This window comes from Xiphophorus hellerii, chromosome 2 (genome assembly GCF_003331165.1).
Source record: "Xiphophorus hellerii strain 12219 chromosome 2, Xiphophorus_hellerii-4.1, whole genome shotgun sequence".
NCBI classification, from domain to species: Eukaryota; Metazoa; Chordata; class Actinopteri; order Cyprinodontiformes; family Poeciliidae; genus Xiphophorus; species Xiphophorus hellerii.
Window position 1 is genome coordinate 10107048 of NC_045673.1, and position 19595 is coordinate 10126642.

Sequence of the window (19595 nt, forward strand, 5' to 3'; positions counted from 1 at the left end):
ATGAGGAAATAAATTATTGTGTACATATTGAGGCAAAACATCACAATATCAGACAGAAAGTTAAATCTTCCGCCCTGATATGTTTTCCAAATAGAGAATGAGCCTACTGTCATACTGTCAAATTAATTACAAAGTGACTTAAAGACAACAAATGTATCTTTTTGGAGTGGCTTTCACAAAGTCCTAATCTCAGCCCCATATAAAGTTTGTAGGCAGTAACTGAAAAGGTGTGTGAGATCAATGAGACCTACAAACCTGACTCAGTCATCAGTCATCCTTAAAGAAGAATAGGTCAAAGCTCAGGCAAACTATTGTGAGAAGCTTGTGGAACAAATATGATACTTTAAAGGTTAGCTACTAAGATAGTGTTTGAAAAGTTTTAAATCTGACAGGTAAAACAACATTTTACATTTCTTTATTATTATTATTCTAAAAGATCTAAAATAGGAAACATTTTGTGTGATTAAATGCCAGACAGAAATAATAATAAAAAAAGCTCAGATATCAAAATACCTCATTTTGAATGTATAAACATAAAAGCAAGGATTGGTTAAGAGTAAAAAAATAGAGAGAAACAAACATGTAGTACATTAGATAATAGGGATTGAATCAGCTTCCACCGCTTTTCCCCTCTCCTCACCCACAAAGGCCTGTTGGGGACATGTGACATTTACAGTTCCTGATTCATCATCACTGTGCCTCAGAACAGTCTAATTACATTAGGAAATTACAGACTCTCCCTGTGAATAATGCTCACACTTCCCAAAGAGCATCAAGCAATTCCCTTTGCTCCCCGTGAGATCAGGCTGTCAGTCTGGTAATGTGAAAGGACAAGAATTCCCCTCATGTTGTGATAGCGGTTGAGGATACCTTGTCTCACAAACGTCTGGCTGGTGTCAAGGAGGACTTCGCAGCCCTCTATGATCATGCGTTCTATAGCCAGGTTCTTCCTGATGTTTTCCGTCTCGCTCACCTCATCATGCATTATTCTACAATAGAGGAAATTTCATCATTCACATTTAGAAGGACCTAACTTTGAAGATAAGCAAAGATTTGATGATCATTCTGAGTTTTGGTTATGTGAATACCTCGAAAGCTCCTCCAGCTTAGATTTGGCATAGTCCAAGCTGTTCCTTTCTATGTGTTCGTGGGGAGTGTGGGCCAGAAGCTCATGGAGTGTAAGAATGTATCTTGGAATCTGGAGAGACACAACAGTAAATAAAGCAGGTACTGTGACAACAGCATAGTTGAAAATGGACATTCTATATATGGAAAAACTGTCTTACTTAAAATTAATTTAATTTAAATTTTCTTAAATTATCTTTCTATGGACCTATTTGTGTCTTTAATAAAGCTGATGAGGATGATAATATCCTTACAAACTGCAAGGAGCAAACCCGAGCTTTAGCCCGACAGCAAAACATGGTTGTTTTTGTGATATTCAAAAAGATTATTAATGGCAAAAACAAACTAACCTGGAACATTGGGTAAGTGAGGAAAGTCTCCAGAGTTCGTTCCTCACAATCAGGCTTGGCCTCATACTGCTTCAGCAGCTTATCAAAATCCCGGTTTTGCTTACAGTGAGCCAGGATCTGCAAGCTGTACTGGTGGTTTCTAACAAACTCTTGGTAGATGTTCAGCATGGGTAGCAAGATGTCGAAAAGGTCAGCTGTGGAAAAGTGCCAATTCAAAGAAAGTATACGTTTTCAAGGTTTGAGGTTATTTTAATCTTGTATGATGAGAGTAAAAAGTAGAGGATTCTTACCCAGTACTAATGTTGGCCAGCTAGCTATTCTGGCCTTCAAACCCTGGTAAAAAATCTGATGCAGGAACATAATAGTTTCACTAAAATAAGAAAAGAAAAAAACCAAACATAATTTAATTAGTAAAAATAACATTTAAAACCTATAAATCTCAAGACAAATCGGGAGTAGGAGTACAAAATTCTCCTGTTTGATTTAGATTTTCATCTTAATTTGTCTTCAAAATAGAAGCTGAAGAACAAAATCAAATATTCATGGAAAACCAAAAATGCCAGAGAGAATAATGTAGAGTACATTCTTCATAGTAAAATCAATGCTTATGGTTTGCCAACAAGAAATTGTGTTTTATGCAGTTTATGTTATTGATAGTCATTCTGTCTCCTGCTAAAGAAAATTAATTACAACTGACATGTATGTAACACGTAAGATTTCATTTTGCATGCCACTGAAAAGACAACAAGAAGAATTTTTTTCTCATTTTGCGAAAATTTGAAACATTTAAAGCTAACTAGTTTCATAATATCAACCCATATATAATGTCCTACAAATCTGAGGATGTGTAATGTATTTGTCCACCACATATTGTGTAAGGTTAAGCATCCAAGGAAAAGAAGAAAGTTGGAAACTACAGTACCCCTCAAGATTTCTGTGAGGAAGAATGAACCAACCTGTTGAGGAAAATGCTGCTGACATCATCATGTGTAATCGGCGGCTTCTTAGAGCTGGCGGCCATGCGCAGTGGCCTCAAGAAGTTGTTCACCAGGATGTGAAGCTGCTGGACGTACTCGGCCTCTGAGTCCAGCATGCTGAACACCACTTGGTTCCTCTTCCTCATGCTCTCTGCATGAGGTGAGCGGATGTAATCCTGGATGATGGTCTTCCACTTTCTCCTGCAGATCCAGCCTCTCAGAAAGCTCTGAACCTGCAGGAGGCAGAGTAGTGTGTTGACATCTAAAACACAAATGCATAAATGAAATGAAGCTAAAAGTTTAAATTCTATGCAATTACCTTTTTGATCTTTTTGATTTCTGAGTCGTCTTCTGTCGGGGCGGCTGCTGGGCTGGCATGGATCTTCTCATTGTCTTTGAGCAGTCCAGAAATCTGTGAGAAAAGCAGCCAAAATAAAGACTAATCGTTCACACTTTAGTTGGTATCGTTCTCACACTTACTGTAGCAGCAAGTAAACAAAGTGACTAAGTCATCTGGACACATCATAGGAGTGAAAATTGGCGTGACTAAATTAGTATACTGTTCACTTCGCTTGTAACTATGCCTAGTGTCAGTTCTAAACATCTATCAGTAAAATCCAGAGTATTTAATGATATTTGATTCAGTCAAACTATGATGTATTAATAAAAGCTAATCGGGATGTTGGAAAAATATAAATCCAATGAGAACCTACAGTACTCTGAGCTCTTCAAATCTGTGGGAAATGGATTCTCTCATTTTGTTGCCACAGAAACTGTTAGCTGTCACTACATTTCATAGAGAGTTCATGCATATTCCAGAAACGGTTTGATTTAAAGCCTCACGTTTGCACATTAAAGTAAAATGACTACTTGATCCTAAGAATACAACCTGATATTCAAGTTCACAGAAGGCTTTTTGCTTGTTCGTTTGTTTGGGAGGAGATGCAAAATAGAGCACTGGCTCGTCTCACCAAATTAGTCACTCTCCGACTTATTTTATGGCTCTTTAAAAACCTTCACATTGAAAAAAAAAAATTAGCTGATTGATTGCAAATCTGGTCTGCTTGTCAGCAAAATATTGACAAAATGACAAAAGTAACTTTCTCTGACCTTACACAGTAACATCTTTAAATATCACACCTTTCATCCCAAAATACATAATTTTAAAAAAATTATTTCATTATTTTCAAGCTAACCATATAGTGACCATGGTACCATACTGAAACTGAAGAGATAATATAAATGCATATACAAATTCAGTTAGGAAAAATACTTGCACTAGGTTTTACCAATATTTTTCATTTATTGGCAGCTGTGATGATCTGCAATGCCTGCATTAACATATGTTACATTCCAGTGTATCCTGTGAGCATAAAAACGACAACAAAAATCAGTAAATGTTACCTCTGACTTTAGCCTTTCAATCTCTATTTCGCCATCTTCTATCTGTTGACGAAGTTGCTTAGCAACTGTTTTCTCTGTCTCGACAATCTGAAGCAGATGAAGATACTTCTGCATGAGCGACTCATGCTCTGTGGCCAAGTTTCTGTAACTGCATCATATGAAAGTACACACAAGACACACTTAGTTCTGTGCTGAATCTTGAGTAACATGTTTTATGCTAATGAACACAGCTTCATGTCATGTTAAACTAACCAAGTCATACTTAAACTCTGTGACAGTCTGAGAACCTGAATAGATGTCTTACCTAACCCAGTGTCTAATTGCCTTTGTGTGCACCTTTACCTGGCGTGTGATATTGCAGCCACCCATTCATCGCAGTCTTTTACATCTTCTGTACGCAACTCAAGAGCCTTTTGGTTTTCATGGGTGAAGTTGACAGTAAAGTAGTACTGAAACAAAGAAGAGGAAACAAATAATGAGTGGTGGGATATAAAAAACAGCAACATCTTTGATCTCTGACATAAAGTTCCAACAAGGTTTATTTCTTTGGTTTGCACCTACAGTAGTATAAAGAGGCACCTTGCAGATTATTTTATTTTTCATGCTACAAAATCTGCTCTGTTGGAACTGAGTTGATGTAACAGAGTGGAAATGCAAGTTGATTCCAGACATGTTTCAGCCTCATCTGACTCAGTAAGGCACTTTTTTATCAAGTTGTCTCTGCCGATTGTGGTATTAAAAATCAATTAATCAAATTTGACACATCTTCATTTGACAGATTTTCTTGTTTTGAAATCTGCTTTTATCTTTCCCAAACTTTGTCTTAGGTTTAAGTCAAATATATATGACTTTGAACTGTGTGCAAATATACTGCATTTAATATAATCTTCATCTGCTATACACAGTTGCTCGACTGAGGCCTCTCCACTACTTTGTGTGTTTGTTCTGCTGCCTTGTTGCTGCAGACATCAAGCGGGTGATTTAAACCACACAGAGCCTGGGGAAGCCACATCTTCTTCGCCCACCAGTGCAGCTGATGGAGCACACTGAGGAAAGCCTCCCCCAATTCAGATCCTGGGATGTCTCATGGTTCCCTGGAGGAAATGCTATAAGACACAGAAGCTGGAGCCACAGCTGAGTACAGAACAGTGCAGAACCTGTTTCCTAGCAACTCTGGTCAGTCAGAACAGTTGTTCACAGCTGTTGTTTTATTATTCTGTCTGTTGTACTGAATCTGACTGAAGAAATAAAGAGAAGTCTTTCTTTGTTTTCAGCTATGGGGCATACAGAATATTTTACTTGCTTGAAAATTATTTTCTGTGATGCCCTTATGTTTTAAATTGATTTGGTGGTATTCTGTATTAAAACAAACTCTTCTCAGGTTTAAAACAACATGCCTTACCTTCAGACATACAAGAGAATACCTGGTGAAGGAGAAGGACACAACTGAAGGAATCCACCATGCATACAACAGTGCTGTGATTATTTCTCCTTCAACTAATTTATTTAGTCTCTTTAATGTCCCACTAAAATTTTAACTTCAGACGAAGGCAATCTGAGTAAATACCAAACCCAGGTGGGTTTAAACGGCCTCTACCTCAATGTCAGGTGCCTGGATATTTATCGCTGTCAGTGCACTGGGTCTGTTCACGTGGAAATCCACCTCCAGCTCCTTGATCTTCTCAATGTTGTCAGGAGATGGTTGTGCTGGAACTAGTTCACAAAGTCCTGAGTTCACTGTCTGCACTCTGAGTCGTCCTCACCTGAAGAGGCTGACTATGGCAGAGTCAGAGAACTTCTGCATATGGTAACCTGGGGAGTTAATGGAGAAGTCTGCAGCATAGACTTCTGTAGTGTAGAGGTTGAAGAGGGACAGTGTCAGCACAGCTCCTTACAGCCCTGTGTCATCACATACTACGAATGGACAATGATGTAATCCATTATCCAATGGGACATGTGGCAGTCCACTTCTTACAGTTCCAGCTTGTCCCTATGAAGTCCAGAATGAATGGTGTTAAAAGTATTGGTGTAGGACAAAGTCGGTCCTCGAGGGCTGGCATCCTGCATGTTTTAGTTCTCTCCCTGGCTTAACGCACCTGGATCAAATGATGGCTCGTTAGAAGGCCTAAGAAGAACATTGACATGCTGAAAAGTATGTCAATGTTCTCTCCCTGGTGTTACTACCACCAGGGAGAGAACTAAAATATGCAGGAATGCCGGCCCTCAAGAACCGACTTTGGGCACCTCTGGTGTAGGAGGTAGATGATGACGTCATCCACCCCAATACCAGGCTGGTGGACAAACTGCAGCTTATCCGATGAAGACCTCACCAGGTGGACCAACCTATCAAAGGTCTTCATCAGATGCAGAGTGAGTGCTACCATCCTGCAGGTGCTGATGTCTTTAAAATGTGTGGTATTTGGCACTGGTACAGCCCATGAGGCCTTGATGTTAAACATGTATCCCATGATGGTAAACACTTTATCTGGACTGCATCTCAGGAGCTTGGAGCTGATACCATCAGAACCTGCAACCTCTCACACCTTGATGCTGTGACTTTATACAGGACGCTCATGTTCAAAAACTGTAGCTGAATTAAAACAAGAGTGGGCCACAGCGATATAAAAGACTAACTGCTATTTATCACAAACCCTTGAAGGCAGTTGTTGCTGCCAATAATGGATCAACTTGTTATTTAGGTTTACAGGGACGTAGTTTTTCCGCACAGGGCCAGGTTGCTTTGGATAGATTCTTTTTGGCTAAATAGTCATCATTTGAAAACCACTTTATTCTTCGTCTGCTTTTAATTATTTGGCAAAAGTAAAAGAGAAGAAATGTGTAATAGTAGCCAAATTTAAAATTTAAAATCTGACAGATTTTAAATTCAGGCTTAGGTCTGGACTTTGACTAGGATGATCTAAACTATTCCATTGCAGCTGTGGCTCCACTAACATTCTGGACCTCACCATCAGTCTTAATTCATTTGTAGCATCTAACAGATGTTCCTGAAGCATCACCCTGCATTGAGCTCCATTCACCTTCACATCAACTCTGGCCATGCTCTCCTCTTCCTGCTAATAAAAAGTACCTCCAGATCATGATGCTGCTGCTACCATTATTCACTGTTGGACGGTGTGTTCAGGGCAGTGTTAGTTGTTTTCTACACATAATGTTTTACATAGAGTTGCATTGTGATCTCATCTAAGATAATCTTCGGCTATATGGCACGTATAGGAACAACAAAAATAATTTCTTATTGCTTTCTTTTAATAATGACTTCCTACATTCACATTTCCATAAAGGTTTATTTGTGGTATGCACAGCTTATATATGTAATGTTGATATGAGCAGATGAACAGAAATGTCTTGAAAAGTTTGCATTTCGGTCTACTTTCATTGGAAAATTTAGATTTTCAAAGCTCTATATGTTTTATAACCTAACTCTACTTTAAACTTATCTGTTCTTTGGTCTTGACAGTGCTATTTGTTGAGTAATGTTATGCAGAAACATCTGATGTCTTCACAGAACCGATTTATTAATACTTAGGTTAAATTGTACACACGACAGCACCACAGCTTTAGTAACTAATTAGGTGACGTCTGAAGGATTTTGTTTTTGGGTTCTCTGAATATAACATGCTGAATACAAATGTGCACCACCTTTTATCAGAGTTAGACAAGGAAAAGACTTTAAGAACTATGTTTCCGATTTATAGTGATTCGCAATGATGCACCACTTTCTGTTGGTCTGTTACAAAAAAAAACAAAACAACTAACTGAATATAAGGTTTGTTATTCAGGGAACTGCTAAAGTTCAATGGGTTTGGATACTTTTGCAAATGAACCTATACTGTGTGGGCTTGACCAGAAGTGTTTGTATCAAACGCAAATGTAGTCAAAATTAATACATCCCTGAAATCCTTGATGATCACAAAAGATATTAACCCTCTATGGCATGGCGTTGCCCTCAGGCAACAAACCACATATCTGTACCTCACATTGCTCCTTTATTTTATTTTTTGGGGGGCATGATTTTTGACATATTTTTGTCCAAAAAAAAGTTTTTTCATGAATATAGTTTTTGTTTGATTTGTATTTCATTTCTCATAATCAGTGTAGAAAATCTTGGTGTTCTAGACCAATGTTACCCTGAGGCAACAAACCCAAATCTGGTTCCAGGAGGTGTCAGAGTCCGATTTTATGATTGACATGTAATTAGGGACCACCAAGCTCCCAAAGAATGCAGGAAAATATTTTTTCCCCCAAAAAATAAAAAGTCATGCCATAGAGGGTTAAGTGCTTAGTGGTTTTAAATTTATGTAGTTATTTATGCACTACAAATTTTTCTATAAAAAATACCTCAAATCACCAAAGACATGTCAACAGACAGGCAGATTATATATGTATATATTTGAAAATAAATCAAAGGTTTCAAGTGGTGTACAACTCTCCTCTAACAAAGCGTTACTTCACCCTAAAACTAGCCATTGTCTCTCCTTTGAACTGCCTCAGTCAGATCAAATGAGACCAATCGTTGGTCTCAACCTGCAGCTAATCATTATTTGTGCCGTGTTGCTCCACATTTGGAATAACCGTATCATCAATATGAAACAAACTGATAAAAAGAAGCAGACATGTTACAGCAGGGGTGTCAAACTCCAGTCCTCAAGGGCCGCTGTCCTGCAACTTTTAGATTTGCCTCTGCTGCACCACACCTGAATAGAATAATTAGGTCATTAGCAAGGCTCTGGAGAACTTATCCGCACAAGGAGGAGGTAATTAAGCCATTTCATTCCAGTGTTTTGTACCTGTGGCACATCTAAAAACTGCAGGACACCGGCCCTTGAGGACTGGAGTTTGACACCTGTAAGTTACAGGTTTCCCTCATGATCTTTAAATTTATTCAACAAAACCATTGTTTTGTTCCCTTTGCCGTTCTCAAACTCTGCTCTGTTTTCTAGCACCACAATCATTTATTCTATATCAGAATATATTTAAGAGATGAGTATGTTTACAATCATTCTGCATACATGCCATTTCATTTGAATGATAGTCTTCTCCTTACTTGCAACTGTTGCCCCTAAAGTGTTTTTGTGAAAACTGTTGGCACATATAACCCATGCCCATTGCAGTATACAGCCAGCTTTGCGTGTTTCTGGCAAAAGTGAGGCTGCAACCAGGCGAGAACAAGCTGCATTTTTCTATAATTGGACTCTGACCCCTCGAAGGTACCGCAAGGAACAAATTTAACTCTGATGGCGCTTGCATTAATAAAAGAGATGCGATGCACTGATTCCCCCCTGTCTACCTCTCTCTCCCTGTGTCTGTTATCGAGCCTCTTCCAACTGCATCATTCTTTAGGATGCAAATAAGGGTTGCCATGGAAACCCTGGGCTCAAGCGTTATCATTTTCACACTAACTCCATTTGAGAACACATAATATAGAGATTGTGCGGCAGGATCTTTAGTTTCAGTAGTTGTACATTGCTTAAATTTTTCCAATTAGATGTTTCTATTCAATTTGTTTCATTAATGTTTGCAAAAATCAGCGTTGTAAATCTGTTATCTTTGTGCATCTCTCCACGTTTTGCCAAAAGCATTTAAATGATGTAAAAATTTTGCATTTGGATTTGTTTCTGCAGGACGCAGACATGTGTGCAGCAGGTTTCAGGAGAAATGGGTTTCAGATATGTGTTTTGGTTGCCTTTCAAGTAACTCTGAGAGCGTGTGCTGCGTTCTGCTTTGTCAGCAGAGGGGCAGCTGTTCGCAGATGAGAGTCTGGCCTCAGTTTGGATAGCAGACCTATCTACAGAGCAGGGGAGAAGCTCTCTGAGGAGCATCATGTTCAGTTGCTCTGTTCACAATAACAGCATTGAGACCCATCAAAATGTTGTGCAGGCAGTGGAAATGAAGTGGAGTGAAGCTTAATTTACAGTGGTTTAATGTACAAATTTTGATACTTGTAGTTTAGTAAGAACATTTCAGACATACTTCTGACTGCGACTGACCTGTAGGTTGTGTATTACTCCCATTAGAACTCTCCACACTCAATCATTAGATTCAGGTAATCCAGAGTAGAGGGAGCTGAACGGCAACTACATGATTTCGCCACAAGGTGGAAACCTTGAAACCGTAACTTTTTTCTAAAATTCTCATTATTTGTGCTTGTTTTATTTATAAGCCATTAGATAGGTTCCAACTTATCCACCCTTAGACGTGGATTACACGACGGCTGAAAACCATTTATGTGTTTAATGTGTTCAAATGCCTTTTCCCCCCTCGCCAGTTCCATAAATATATTTACATTTTACGCATGAGTGAAAAGTGCCAACTGCTTAGAAAAGCACGAGAGAAAAAAAGAAAGCAGGTTTTGGTGCGAAACAAAAGACGCTGCATTGCTCGCCACCAGGACTCCTGTAACACCATTAGGTGTTATTTTTTATTCTTACCTCATCATTAAAGCCGTGCATGAATTACATAACGTGCAACAAAGCAATCTGAAACCTGACGTTTTCCTGCTGCATTGGATTTGAGATCCTCTTGCGGATTCCTATGAGAAAAATACGTGCATATTGCAAGAAAATGGACGGTTTTAGCGCAAAGAAGCAAATTTTACATTCCGTGCTGCACCTTCTCAGTATTTTTTGCACATAGGGAGAGGATCGTATGCGTGTGCATGTGTGCGCGCATGTTGTGTGTGCCTGTATGTGTGTGCGTGTCCCTGCCTGTGTGCGCTCTCTCTCTCTCGCTCTCTCTCCTTACCTGCTTTTCCAAGCACTCCTTGGCTGACAGAGAAGGTTTTGGTGAAGGCGCCCTGTCGCATAAGCACCCCTCCAACAAGTATAATCCCGACGGCCGAGAGCTAGATTCGTTCTCAAAATAAAATAACATGTTCTGCAACAAAGCGAACCACTTTGTGTGCCATTTCGTGTTGTCCGAGCTCTTTTTGCTTAAGCACCCTCGTCTTGTACCATCCTTCTTCGCCAAAAGCCCCAGATAGGTGACATGACCATCGTTGAGTCGTATTCCCTTTTGCATTTTGATGGGGGACGCTTCAGTCCTGCACACGGCAGGTCGGTCGTTACATCCTTCTGAAGTGAAAAATAAAAACCAAAGAGAAGATGATGACTTTCTCAATGCGGACCTCCAGCAGCGGGCTCGTCCACTCCGTCCGACGCATTCACCGCGTTGGCATTTAATTAAAAACTATAGTTGCAGAACCGCAAGCAGCAGTCAGTCCAACATGCTAAAATCTTTTGTCATACTCCCAGTGCGTTGAACGTCCTCATTATCCGTGTGAAATAGGGGGGGCTGAAAAAGAGCAGAATAGAGCCTTTAAAAACTGCCGCAGACGCAGGATGAGAGAAAAGGGGGCTTGAGGTCCGTTTCTCACGTGAAATCTCCAGAAACCAGTAAGCTCGGTGCTGAGCTCGGCAGTCACATGACGCATGCTTGGGAAAGCAAATTTCAGGACCTTGGAGAGGGTCGTCCGTCTGGTGGGCTGTTGAATCTGAAACATTTAAGTTAGAAATTGTTATAACGTAAAGTTGTACTACTTCTCTGACACCGGGATTTATGAAAGTAATTGTAAAATTCTTTACATAAACAATTATGCAACTTTAGTGACAAAATAAACTTGTTACTGATGTTATCATTTTCCATTATTTTCTAAGTGTGTTTATACACTCAGAACTGAAAGTGCTTCACACACCTGAGCTTAGAAAATGCTGTCACCCTTTTCTCACCCCCAACATATGTTGATATAATCACTAATTTCTAATTTCATAAGTTCCACTGGTTTTATCTAAGCTGAAGCCGCTTGTTATGTAATCAATTTTTACCCCCATGATTGTAGTGCAAAATCAAAAGGAGCTCATGGTTCTCCTCCCTGCCTCTATGGAGTATTAGCATTACTATTGTATAGTAATACTTTACAGCTTTATGCCCTTTACATGAACAGGCTTGGGCAATATAAACAAGATGTTTACAATGCTGTGGTGGCTGTTGAGTAGTAAGATTAACCCAGTCGTGTCCAGAGTCTGCATGCTTTCCATATTTACCTGGTTTAACACACCTGAATGAAATGAACGAGTCTTTAAAGTTTCTCCTGGAGTTAATTCAGCCATCTGAATCAGATGTGCGCTTGAAGACTTGCATGAGAGACTCAAAGTGGACAGCCAAATGGAAATCCATAAGGAACTCACACACACGGTCTAAACAAGCAGTTGCACTGAATAGTATTTAAGGTTATTACAAAATACACATGGATGCCACACTTTTCAGATTTTATTTGGACCTCATACATTTGCACCACTTTATGCTGTTCTATCCTACAATATAAAAAATATTGAAGTTTGAGGTTGTTGCATAAAGGAAAGGTTAATAACAGTAAAGTGGGATGCTTATGCTTTGCACTGCATAGGAGCATGAAACTGCAACCGGGCAAAAGTAAACAAAAAGAGCAATGGTACACAGTGGATGGATTAAAAAGAAAAACATCAGATCTGTTACTTTTTAATTCTCCTCCGTTGAAGAGGATTATCATGGGCTCTAGTTCATCTTGCAGCAGTGAATCTGCTGGCTTAATGGGAGCTAAACAATCAGTCTGTTTGAATGCAATTACATATGTTTTTATGGCTATCTCAATGAAACATTTCACTAGAGCTCAGGAAAAAGATCAAGCAAACAGTCGGCACATTTAACTGGATTCTTGTAAAATACATTCAATAAAGTTTCATCCCTTAAGGGGCAATTTGAAAAAAAAATTCTTTTTATGGGATTTTGTAGCATTTTCTAACCAAATGCTGTCAAGAGTGAAACTAACCTCTTGTGCAATCATAAAAAAATAAAAAAGTAAAACAAAAATAAAAGAATAAAAAAAATAGTAAAACAAAAACATATTATTACATACAGTATGTATTTTATATTTATTAGTCCAACCTTCTGACATGCCTAATTGTTTTTCTCATTACACTTACTGTGTGTTTAACAGGCAATATTGGAAACCTTTTTGTCGGATCATAATATACCTTTGGAGACATTATTGTAAAAGCACCACATTTTCAGCATAATCTAAATGATTTATAATTTGCATCCTAGAACAACCTTTCCTCAGTGGATGGTGTTAACAAGTAAACAGAAGACATTTTTTCTGAGTATTTCTAATCAAATAAGGCTAGACAGATAAAGGTGATAATCAAGAATCTTCTCTTTTGTTGTTGTTTTCATATGCAATTATTGTTTATGCCATCAAATACATATCTTTTAAAACTACTGTAGCAATGTTTTAGTTTAATGAAGACACAGCAGTGGTAAAGCACTGGTGTGTTAAACAATGAAAATTAGTAATACTGATTAATTTGAAACTTTAGCCCACCTTCATATTTTTATTGTCCTGCAGTGCTATGATATAAAGTAGAAAATACAGAATTGTGTAGCTTCAGGAGCTGCACAATAAGATATTTTCTCTGTTTATAAAAGCTTAAATTTGAAGGTAAATCTACTCCTGCCACTCCATCTTGTAGAGGAGGGGGAAAAAAATTAACAAAGTTTATTTAAACTTTTATGACTGATAGTTTGACCTCCTTCCAGGTTATACAACATTTCTACAAAAAACTTTTAATTTTCTTTGCTTAAATATTTAAGAGTGACACGGTGAAGTGAAATTCTGACTGAAATTTATGATAGGGAGACGACAGTTGGCTCATAAACTGATCCAGTGTTCAAAGTAAATAATCCTTTTTCACATTTAGGAATAAATTTGCATAGACGTCAGAACCTGGTAACAGTAAATGTATTGTTTTTGAATGTAGTAGAAGCTGACCGGCAACAAGACTGTGCTGTTGGACTAAATATAGTCCACCCTGCTATGTGGTCACTCAGACCAGTGAACTTGTTTCCTAGTAATGATGCTCCTGAAAATGAGACTTGTTGCTTATATGAATTTGTGTGGATTTTGATGTGATTCTACTTTGTTTTGCTCCAGATAGTTTTATCAAGCAGATATTTCACAGCTCTGAAGGGAAGTGTTACAGAGGAGGGTCTATATAGAGGAAGGAGCTTTTCAAATGTTTTCAAAACAATTGCTGAGAGTATGTTTAAGTTGTGGTTTTGTGAAATTAGGTAAATGGAGCCAGACATTTAAAATAGAGTAAAATAAAATCACCTCATCTGACTCTCCTAGGTAAAACTAATTTTAACCGCAGTGAAGACATGACGCACTTTCGAAAAGGAAACACTAAGGTCTATTTAGAATCCCTCTATTTTCTGGGTGTGGGAGGAATCAGGAGGACTTAGAAAAAAGAACATGCAGATATGAGAGAGAACATGCAAACTCAAAGCAAAATGTATGACGTCAAAGTTTGAACCTTGCCATTTTTTCTCTGATGCAACAGTGTGCTACACTGTTTTACATTTGATCTATAAATGTAAAGCTCCCATCATAAAAGAGTTGGATAGTGTCCCAAATATCATTAAACCAAATTACCTGAGCAGAAGCCTATTCAAAAGAAGGGCAAACACTGAAAACTGAACAAAACATGCAGAGTACATTGATGTAATATGCAATCAGACAAAAGTAATCCCATCCCTTAAACTTTTTAAAATTTTGTCACATTGCAATCATTAACTTCAATACATTTTGGAGGGTTTTTATTATGCGTTGTGTCCTTTTGAGTTCTGCCTTCCTGAGGGAATACTTTATAGAACCACCTTTCAGCCTTCTGAATTAGTTTCCAACCAGTTTTGCAACTCCAGAAACTACAAAAGAGAATTAGGGCCACTGACAAAAAAGAATTCTGACTTTGATCTCAGAATTCTAAGAACAAAGTCAGAATTCTGAGATTAAAGACAGAATTCTTTTTTTCCAGTGGCCCTAATCCTCTTTCATAAGAAACTGTATTTGTGTATCACTATTATTTGCAAAAAAGTGAATGTGGAGTTATCTCTGAATTTTCAGATGGCAATTTTAACAGTAATTTGTGATATTTCCAACGATTGGGTTGTTCTACAACCTAACTCTGGTTTAGACATTCTCCCTGATCTGTCGCTTTGTTACTTGGTCTATGTAACTGATTTTCCTTAAAAACCTCTAAGTACATGACATAATAGATGTATTTATGGTGAGATTTAATTTCAAACATGTGGACTCTGGTGTGTAATGTTGTGAAACTAGGCTAAAGATAAATGAATGACACACTTAACAGTTTTCCATCAGTAAAAAAAGTTAAAAAAAAAAAGAATCAATTCATCATTTTACTTTTGTTTCACAATCGTCCCTATTTTGTGTTGGCAAACATATGAAAATTGGAGGATATGTCTATAAATAAATGTCACTACAGATTACTCTGCATATCACTAAAGCCGCATACTAAACCACAGGTCAGGATTGGGTTGCTTTTCAGGCCCAGATAAATGAACGGAAGTGTTGTTTATTTTCTTATGACACTTATAGTCACACATACAGCAACCAGAAATGGATGGTGATTGAGTTTGAAATGATGATTTTTGTCACAGTTCATAGTGCCACCAGAGCCTGATCTTGTGTCCTCTTCCTTCCCCAAGCCACCAATGAAAAGGCTCCAGTCCTAATTATATGATCCATCGGGCTTCTAATTTGCCATACTCTCCTCAAATGACATTTACTAATTACGTCTTCCTTTCTTTTAGGAACGGTTTTCTGGATTCCCCCTACCTCCCCCACCCGCCAACCCCCATCCTGTCACGCTCATGTCATGTAGGGACAAGCAAGATGGCTGTTATCTGCTCTGGCAGTCACATCCTATTTGACTGAAAGCTACTGAGCAAACACACACATGTCTATGGTCCTTTTAAAGCATGATGTTGTGTGAAAGAATCTGGATAAATTGTTTCCCCTTACAGCAAGAAATTTTACAAAGTGAAGAGGGAGATGTTGGAGAAATTCTGTAAGGTAGACACAGAAAGTTGTCACCTTAAACAGGCCACAAATGCTAAAATGCAAAAGAAATGAAAATGTCTGTTTGATTGGCTGTTATTTTTTTCTTGTAACAATGTTTCTTGATATTAAAGCTTTCATTATTTGAAAGCCTGTTTATTGCCCTTAAAATGGTGCAACAATTGTCACAAAGATAGGTGTTGGGAACATTATTATCTAAGTTCATTTAAATTATGAGTTTATCTAAAAGGTTATGTTTTCATATTATTATTCTTTTGTGTGTTTTACTAGGCTCCTTTTCTTTCTGTGGTACATTATTAACTGTTCTTTGGATGTTTGTTTGGAGGTAAGAAACATTTACACACTCTTCCTGTTTTATCAGAGATATAGGAAACAATGCCATGTCAATAGTCACGTGCAGATTTAAAGAAAAGAATGTGTATTTAAATGCTGTGTAATCTATTAGGTCACGTTGCAGCTGTTTAGAGCTACAATGTTCATGTGATTAGGTCATACTCTGTTTCCATAAAAGGTAGTTGAGGACTGAGAGGCAGCGAAGTTGATCCCAGACAGTGTTTGACTGTGGTTCTCCATGTCTGACTTCTCTTCCCTCTTCTGCAGAAGAGTAACTTGTGTTTTTTGGTCGATTCCTTGCAGGTTGGGAGCCAAAATAGACCCAACAATAGGTTTTGAGAGTTGAACACCTATCTGAAACCCATTTCTCCTGAAACCTGCTGTTTTGTTTCACTGTGAAAAATGTGCTTCGTTCTTTCTTCTATCAAAGCCAAACAACTTCTACTGAGATGAGATTCTGCAAATAGCGGAAATCTCCTATCTCTTAGAGCCTAAACTCTGTCTTCCCCTAAAATTGCAAAGCTTTTGAGAAACTAGCTCCAGAATTTGGTAGGGAAGATGTAATGGTCTGCCTTCAGTCCTCACCTCAGCCTCACTGAACATTTCTGTGGTCAGCTTTGGTGTGCGTTCATGTAAGACTAGGTTTTTTTGTCGTTGCTTTTTTCCCCAAACCACCTTAGTTTTGGTATGTAGTGTCATTCAGAGAAAATTTGTTGGAGCTTGACAACTCATCATCCTCACATTATGAGAATTTGTAAAGGCATCTGCATGGATAAGAAGTTTGCATTGTCTAAAGCCCAACAGAGTTTTGGAGGGACCTTGAAAAGGGAGCTCTTGCAAGTGAAAGGTAAAGTTTTTGTGCATAAGAGTGGTGATAAGAGTGTGTGATTATTTTTAAGAAATGCTGTGTAAGTCATTAACAGACTCTTGTTCATTACCCATAAAACAAACACATACATCTGCATGTCTGCATTACTCTAAGGAAGATTACATAAGAAATCAGCTTTATTATGTCGTTTTGCAGCTTTTTCATGTTAGAGTCAAAATGAGCAAAAACAGCGTCAAGGTTGAAGACAAACATTATTGTTGAAAAAAGAATGCAATGTTGATTATCTGAAAGACATTTTAATAAAGCCCTTTAATGATTCAATGCCCCATAGGCTGATTTAATTGAAATTGTTATTAGGTGAGGGTTCTTGTATACCCTGCGGTGGCATAAAAATGGCACTTGAACTAATCTCAGCGTACTTCTACAACATTTTGGCTCCTTAGATCACAAACGGAACAGTGAGTTCATAGGCACTGATTACAGGACATTAAAAGTGTGAAGACCCTCCATGTTTTATCGATTGTTGTGTATAAACACATCAGAAAAATTATTTGTTTCTGCCTACTGTCTTTATGCTCCACTGACCTAGCTGGATACTGCTTGGCATGTTTTTTTGAGACTGTGACCAGAATAGAGGCTGCAACGTCTCCCTGACGTTCTCCATTCTGGCACACAGGCTTTGCTCCCACGGCTGCTCCCTCTCAACTCTGACTGACTCTCCTATGTCAAGGCTGGTTAGCCTGAATGCCACTCACAGCTCATGGACGGGCGAGAGGGAGATACTGGACACACAGCAGACAGTGGGGGTCGCAGCACACAGCATGCTGATGTTTTTCAGGAAAGAAGCTAAATTTCCGTGTTTTTTAACAGTTTCATAGTCAAAACTGAAGCCATATTTCGGGTGCTGACTATCACATAATTTGCATGTCTTGTTCAATTTCATAGAGACATGTTGAGGCGACTGGGTCCCAGTCACATGGAGGAAGTCTGGACTTGTGCACATGTCATCGCATGAGCGCTTTATAACCCGCTAGAAGGAAATGTTGGTTCTTATCTTTATAGGTGAGATAAGAACCTCACCTATAAAGGTGAGGTTCTGTATACATTAACTGTATAAATTAAAACACAATCATTTTATTCATCCATCCAACATGGAGAGATTACTGCAGCAAACAGCCTACATGTCAATCTCAGTCTGTCATTTCTGAACTTATACCACCTTTTACCGCACACACACGGTTCTATTTTCTGCAAGCATGGATGAAACGCTGTGTGCTGTTCAAGTACTCTATTTCAGGAGCAGAACATGAATTATAGAGATAGTGGCAAACAATGAGTATGGCAATCCCTTTCTGCTGACCTAAGTGTGCAGCTAGACAGAGAGAGGACAGGGCGCAGAGGGTCTGAGACGAGTGACCATGAACTGCTCTTGGAGTGTTGGTGGGCTCTGTGGTAGCAGGATCCTGGCTCCTGGCCAATGGACATGGTGCCGTGATTTGTGTGTGTCGCTGCCCACAGGGTCGCCACCTGGCTGCCACCTCCCCAAATCTCCCTGGGTTACATAAAGTGCGTTCACGGCAGGTCTGTAATTGAATTCCACACATGTAGCAGTCAGCTTCTTTGAGTTTTCTTTTTTTTTTTTTTGCAAGGTGTGTGGACAGTAAACAATGACATTTCTTGCATTGTCATTAATCCCATTAATTCACTGGGATTAATGATGTAATCCCAGTGAGGTCTATTAGTGAATGTCAGTGAACAAACAGCACCAAAAAGAGTCAAAATTCACACCAGACAGATACAGGAAAAAGTTGTAGAAAATGAAACAGCAAGATTAATTAAGTGACAAAAAATACTGAAGGCATTGAATTTCCTTCAGAAACATTTGCAGTGTTTGTTAGCACTGCAAGATTGCTAACAAACAACAACCAGTCAAGACACTCAAGTTCTCAAGGGTTGCTGTCCTGCAACATTTAGACATTTAACACAGCTAAGTCAAATGAATCAATTATTTCCTCAACAGTAAATTTCTGCAGCGTTTGGTGTGTTGAAGCAGAGATGCATCTAAACATTGAAAGACACCAACTCTATAGATCACAGCATATTCACATGTTAAAATGGCATTGTCAAAGTCCAGCTCTAAATCACATTGACAATTTGTGGCAAGACTTGAAAATTGCCATGCAGAAACTCTTCATCCGAAACAATTTTCAGTTTCTGTATGTGATAAGCTGCACCTATAAGGGAAAGGAAGGGTGGGTAAATGAACCATTAACTGCATGAGACTCGACCCAACTGCATGTTAAAATGTCTGACATCGATATTTGTGGGTCTAAAAACTAAATAAGCAAGTAAGTAAATAAATACAGTAAGTAAGTGATAATTTTATTATTTATTTAAATCCAAAATTGGAACTTTGCGCATGAAATGTTAGAGCAGCAAATGCCATACAATTCTAAACAGGCAACAAACGCTCTTCTAAAAGTAGGCCAATTACCAGTCTATGAAGAAAGACATTAATGCAACGTGGCAGATTCCAAGAAGTGAAGGCAGGGTGTCTTCCTTCAGCTAATATGAACGCGGAGGGGACATGTAAACAAGTGCTTCCATTACATAATCAGTCCCTTCCTCTAAGAAGCACCCTC

General features: G+C 38.6%; 1 protein-coding gene across 1 annotated transcript in view; it reads right to left on the bottom strand.

The window, feature by feature from the left end:
- rasgrf1 (Ras protein specific guanine nucleotide releasing factor 1) overlaps nucleotides 1-11309 on the bottom strand; it is a 30135-nt gene extending 18826 nt beyond the window's left edge. Inside the window, exons 1-9 of the mRNA XM_032583401.1 lie at nucleotides 10619-11309; nucleotides 4199-4305; nucleotides 3857-4004; nucleotides 2772-2864; nucleotides 2432-2685; nucleotides 1766-1845; nucleotides 1476-1669; nucleotides 1089-1198; nucleotides 871-989 (exon numbers count right to left, since the gene is read on the bottom strand). Of these exons, the coding sequence (XP_032439292.1) occupies nucleotides 871-989; nucleotides 1089-1198; nucleotides 1476-1669; nucleotides 1766-1845; nucleotides 2432-2685; nucleotides 2772-2864; nucleotides 3857-4004; nucleotides 4199-4305; nucleotides 10619-10894 (1381 nt within the window). The 5' untranslated portion in view covers nucleotides 10895-11309. The remainder of the gene's footprint in view (nucleotides 1-870; nucleotides 990-1088; nucleotides 1199-1475; nucleotides 1670-1765; nucleotides 1846-2431; nucleotides 2686-2771; nucleotides 2865-3856; nucleotides 4005-4198; nucleotides 4306-10618) is intronic.
- Nucleotides 11310-19595: the final 8286 nt, after the last annotated feature.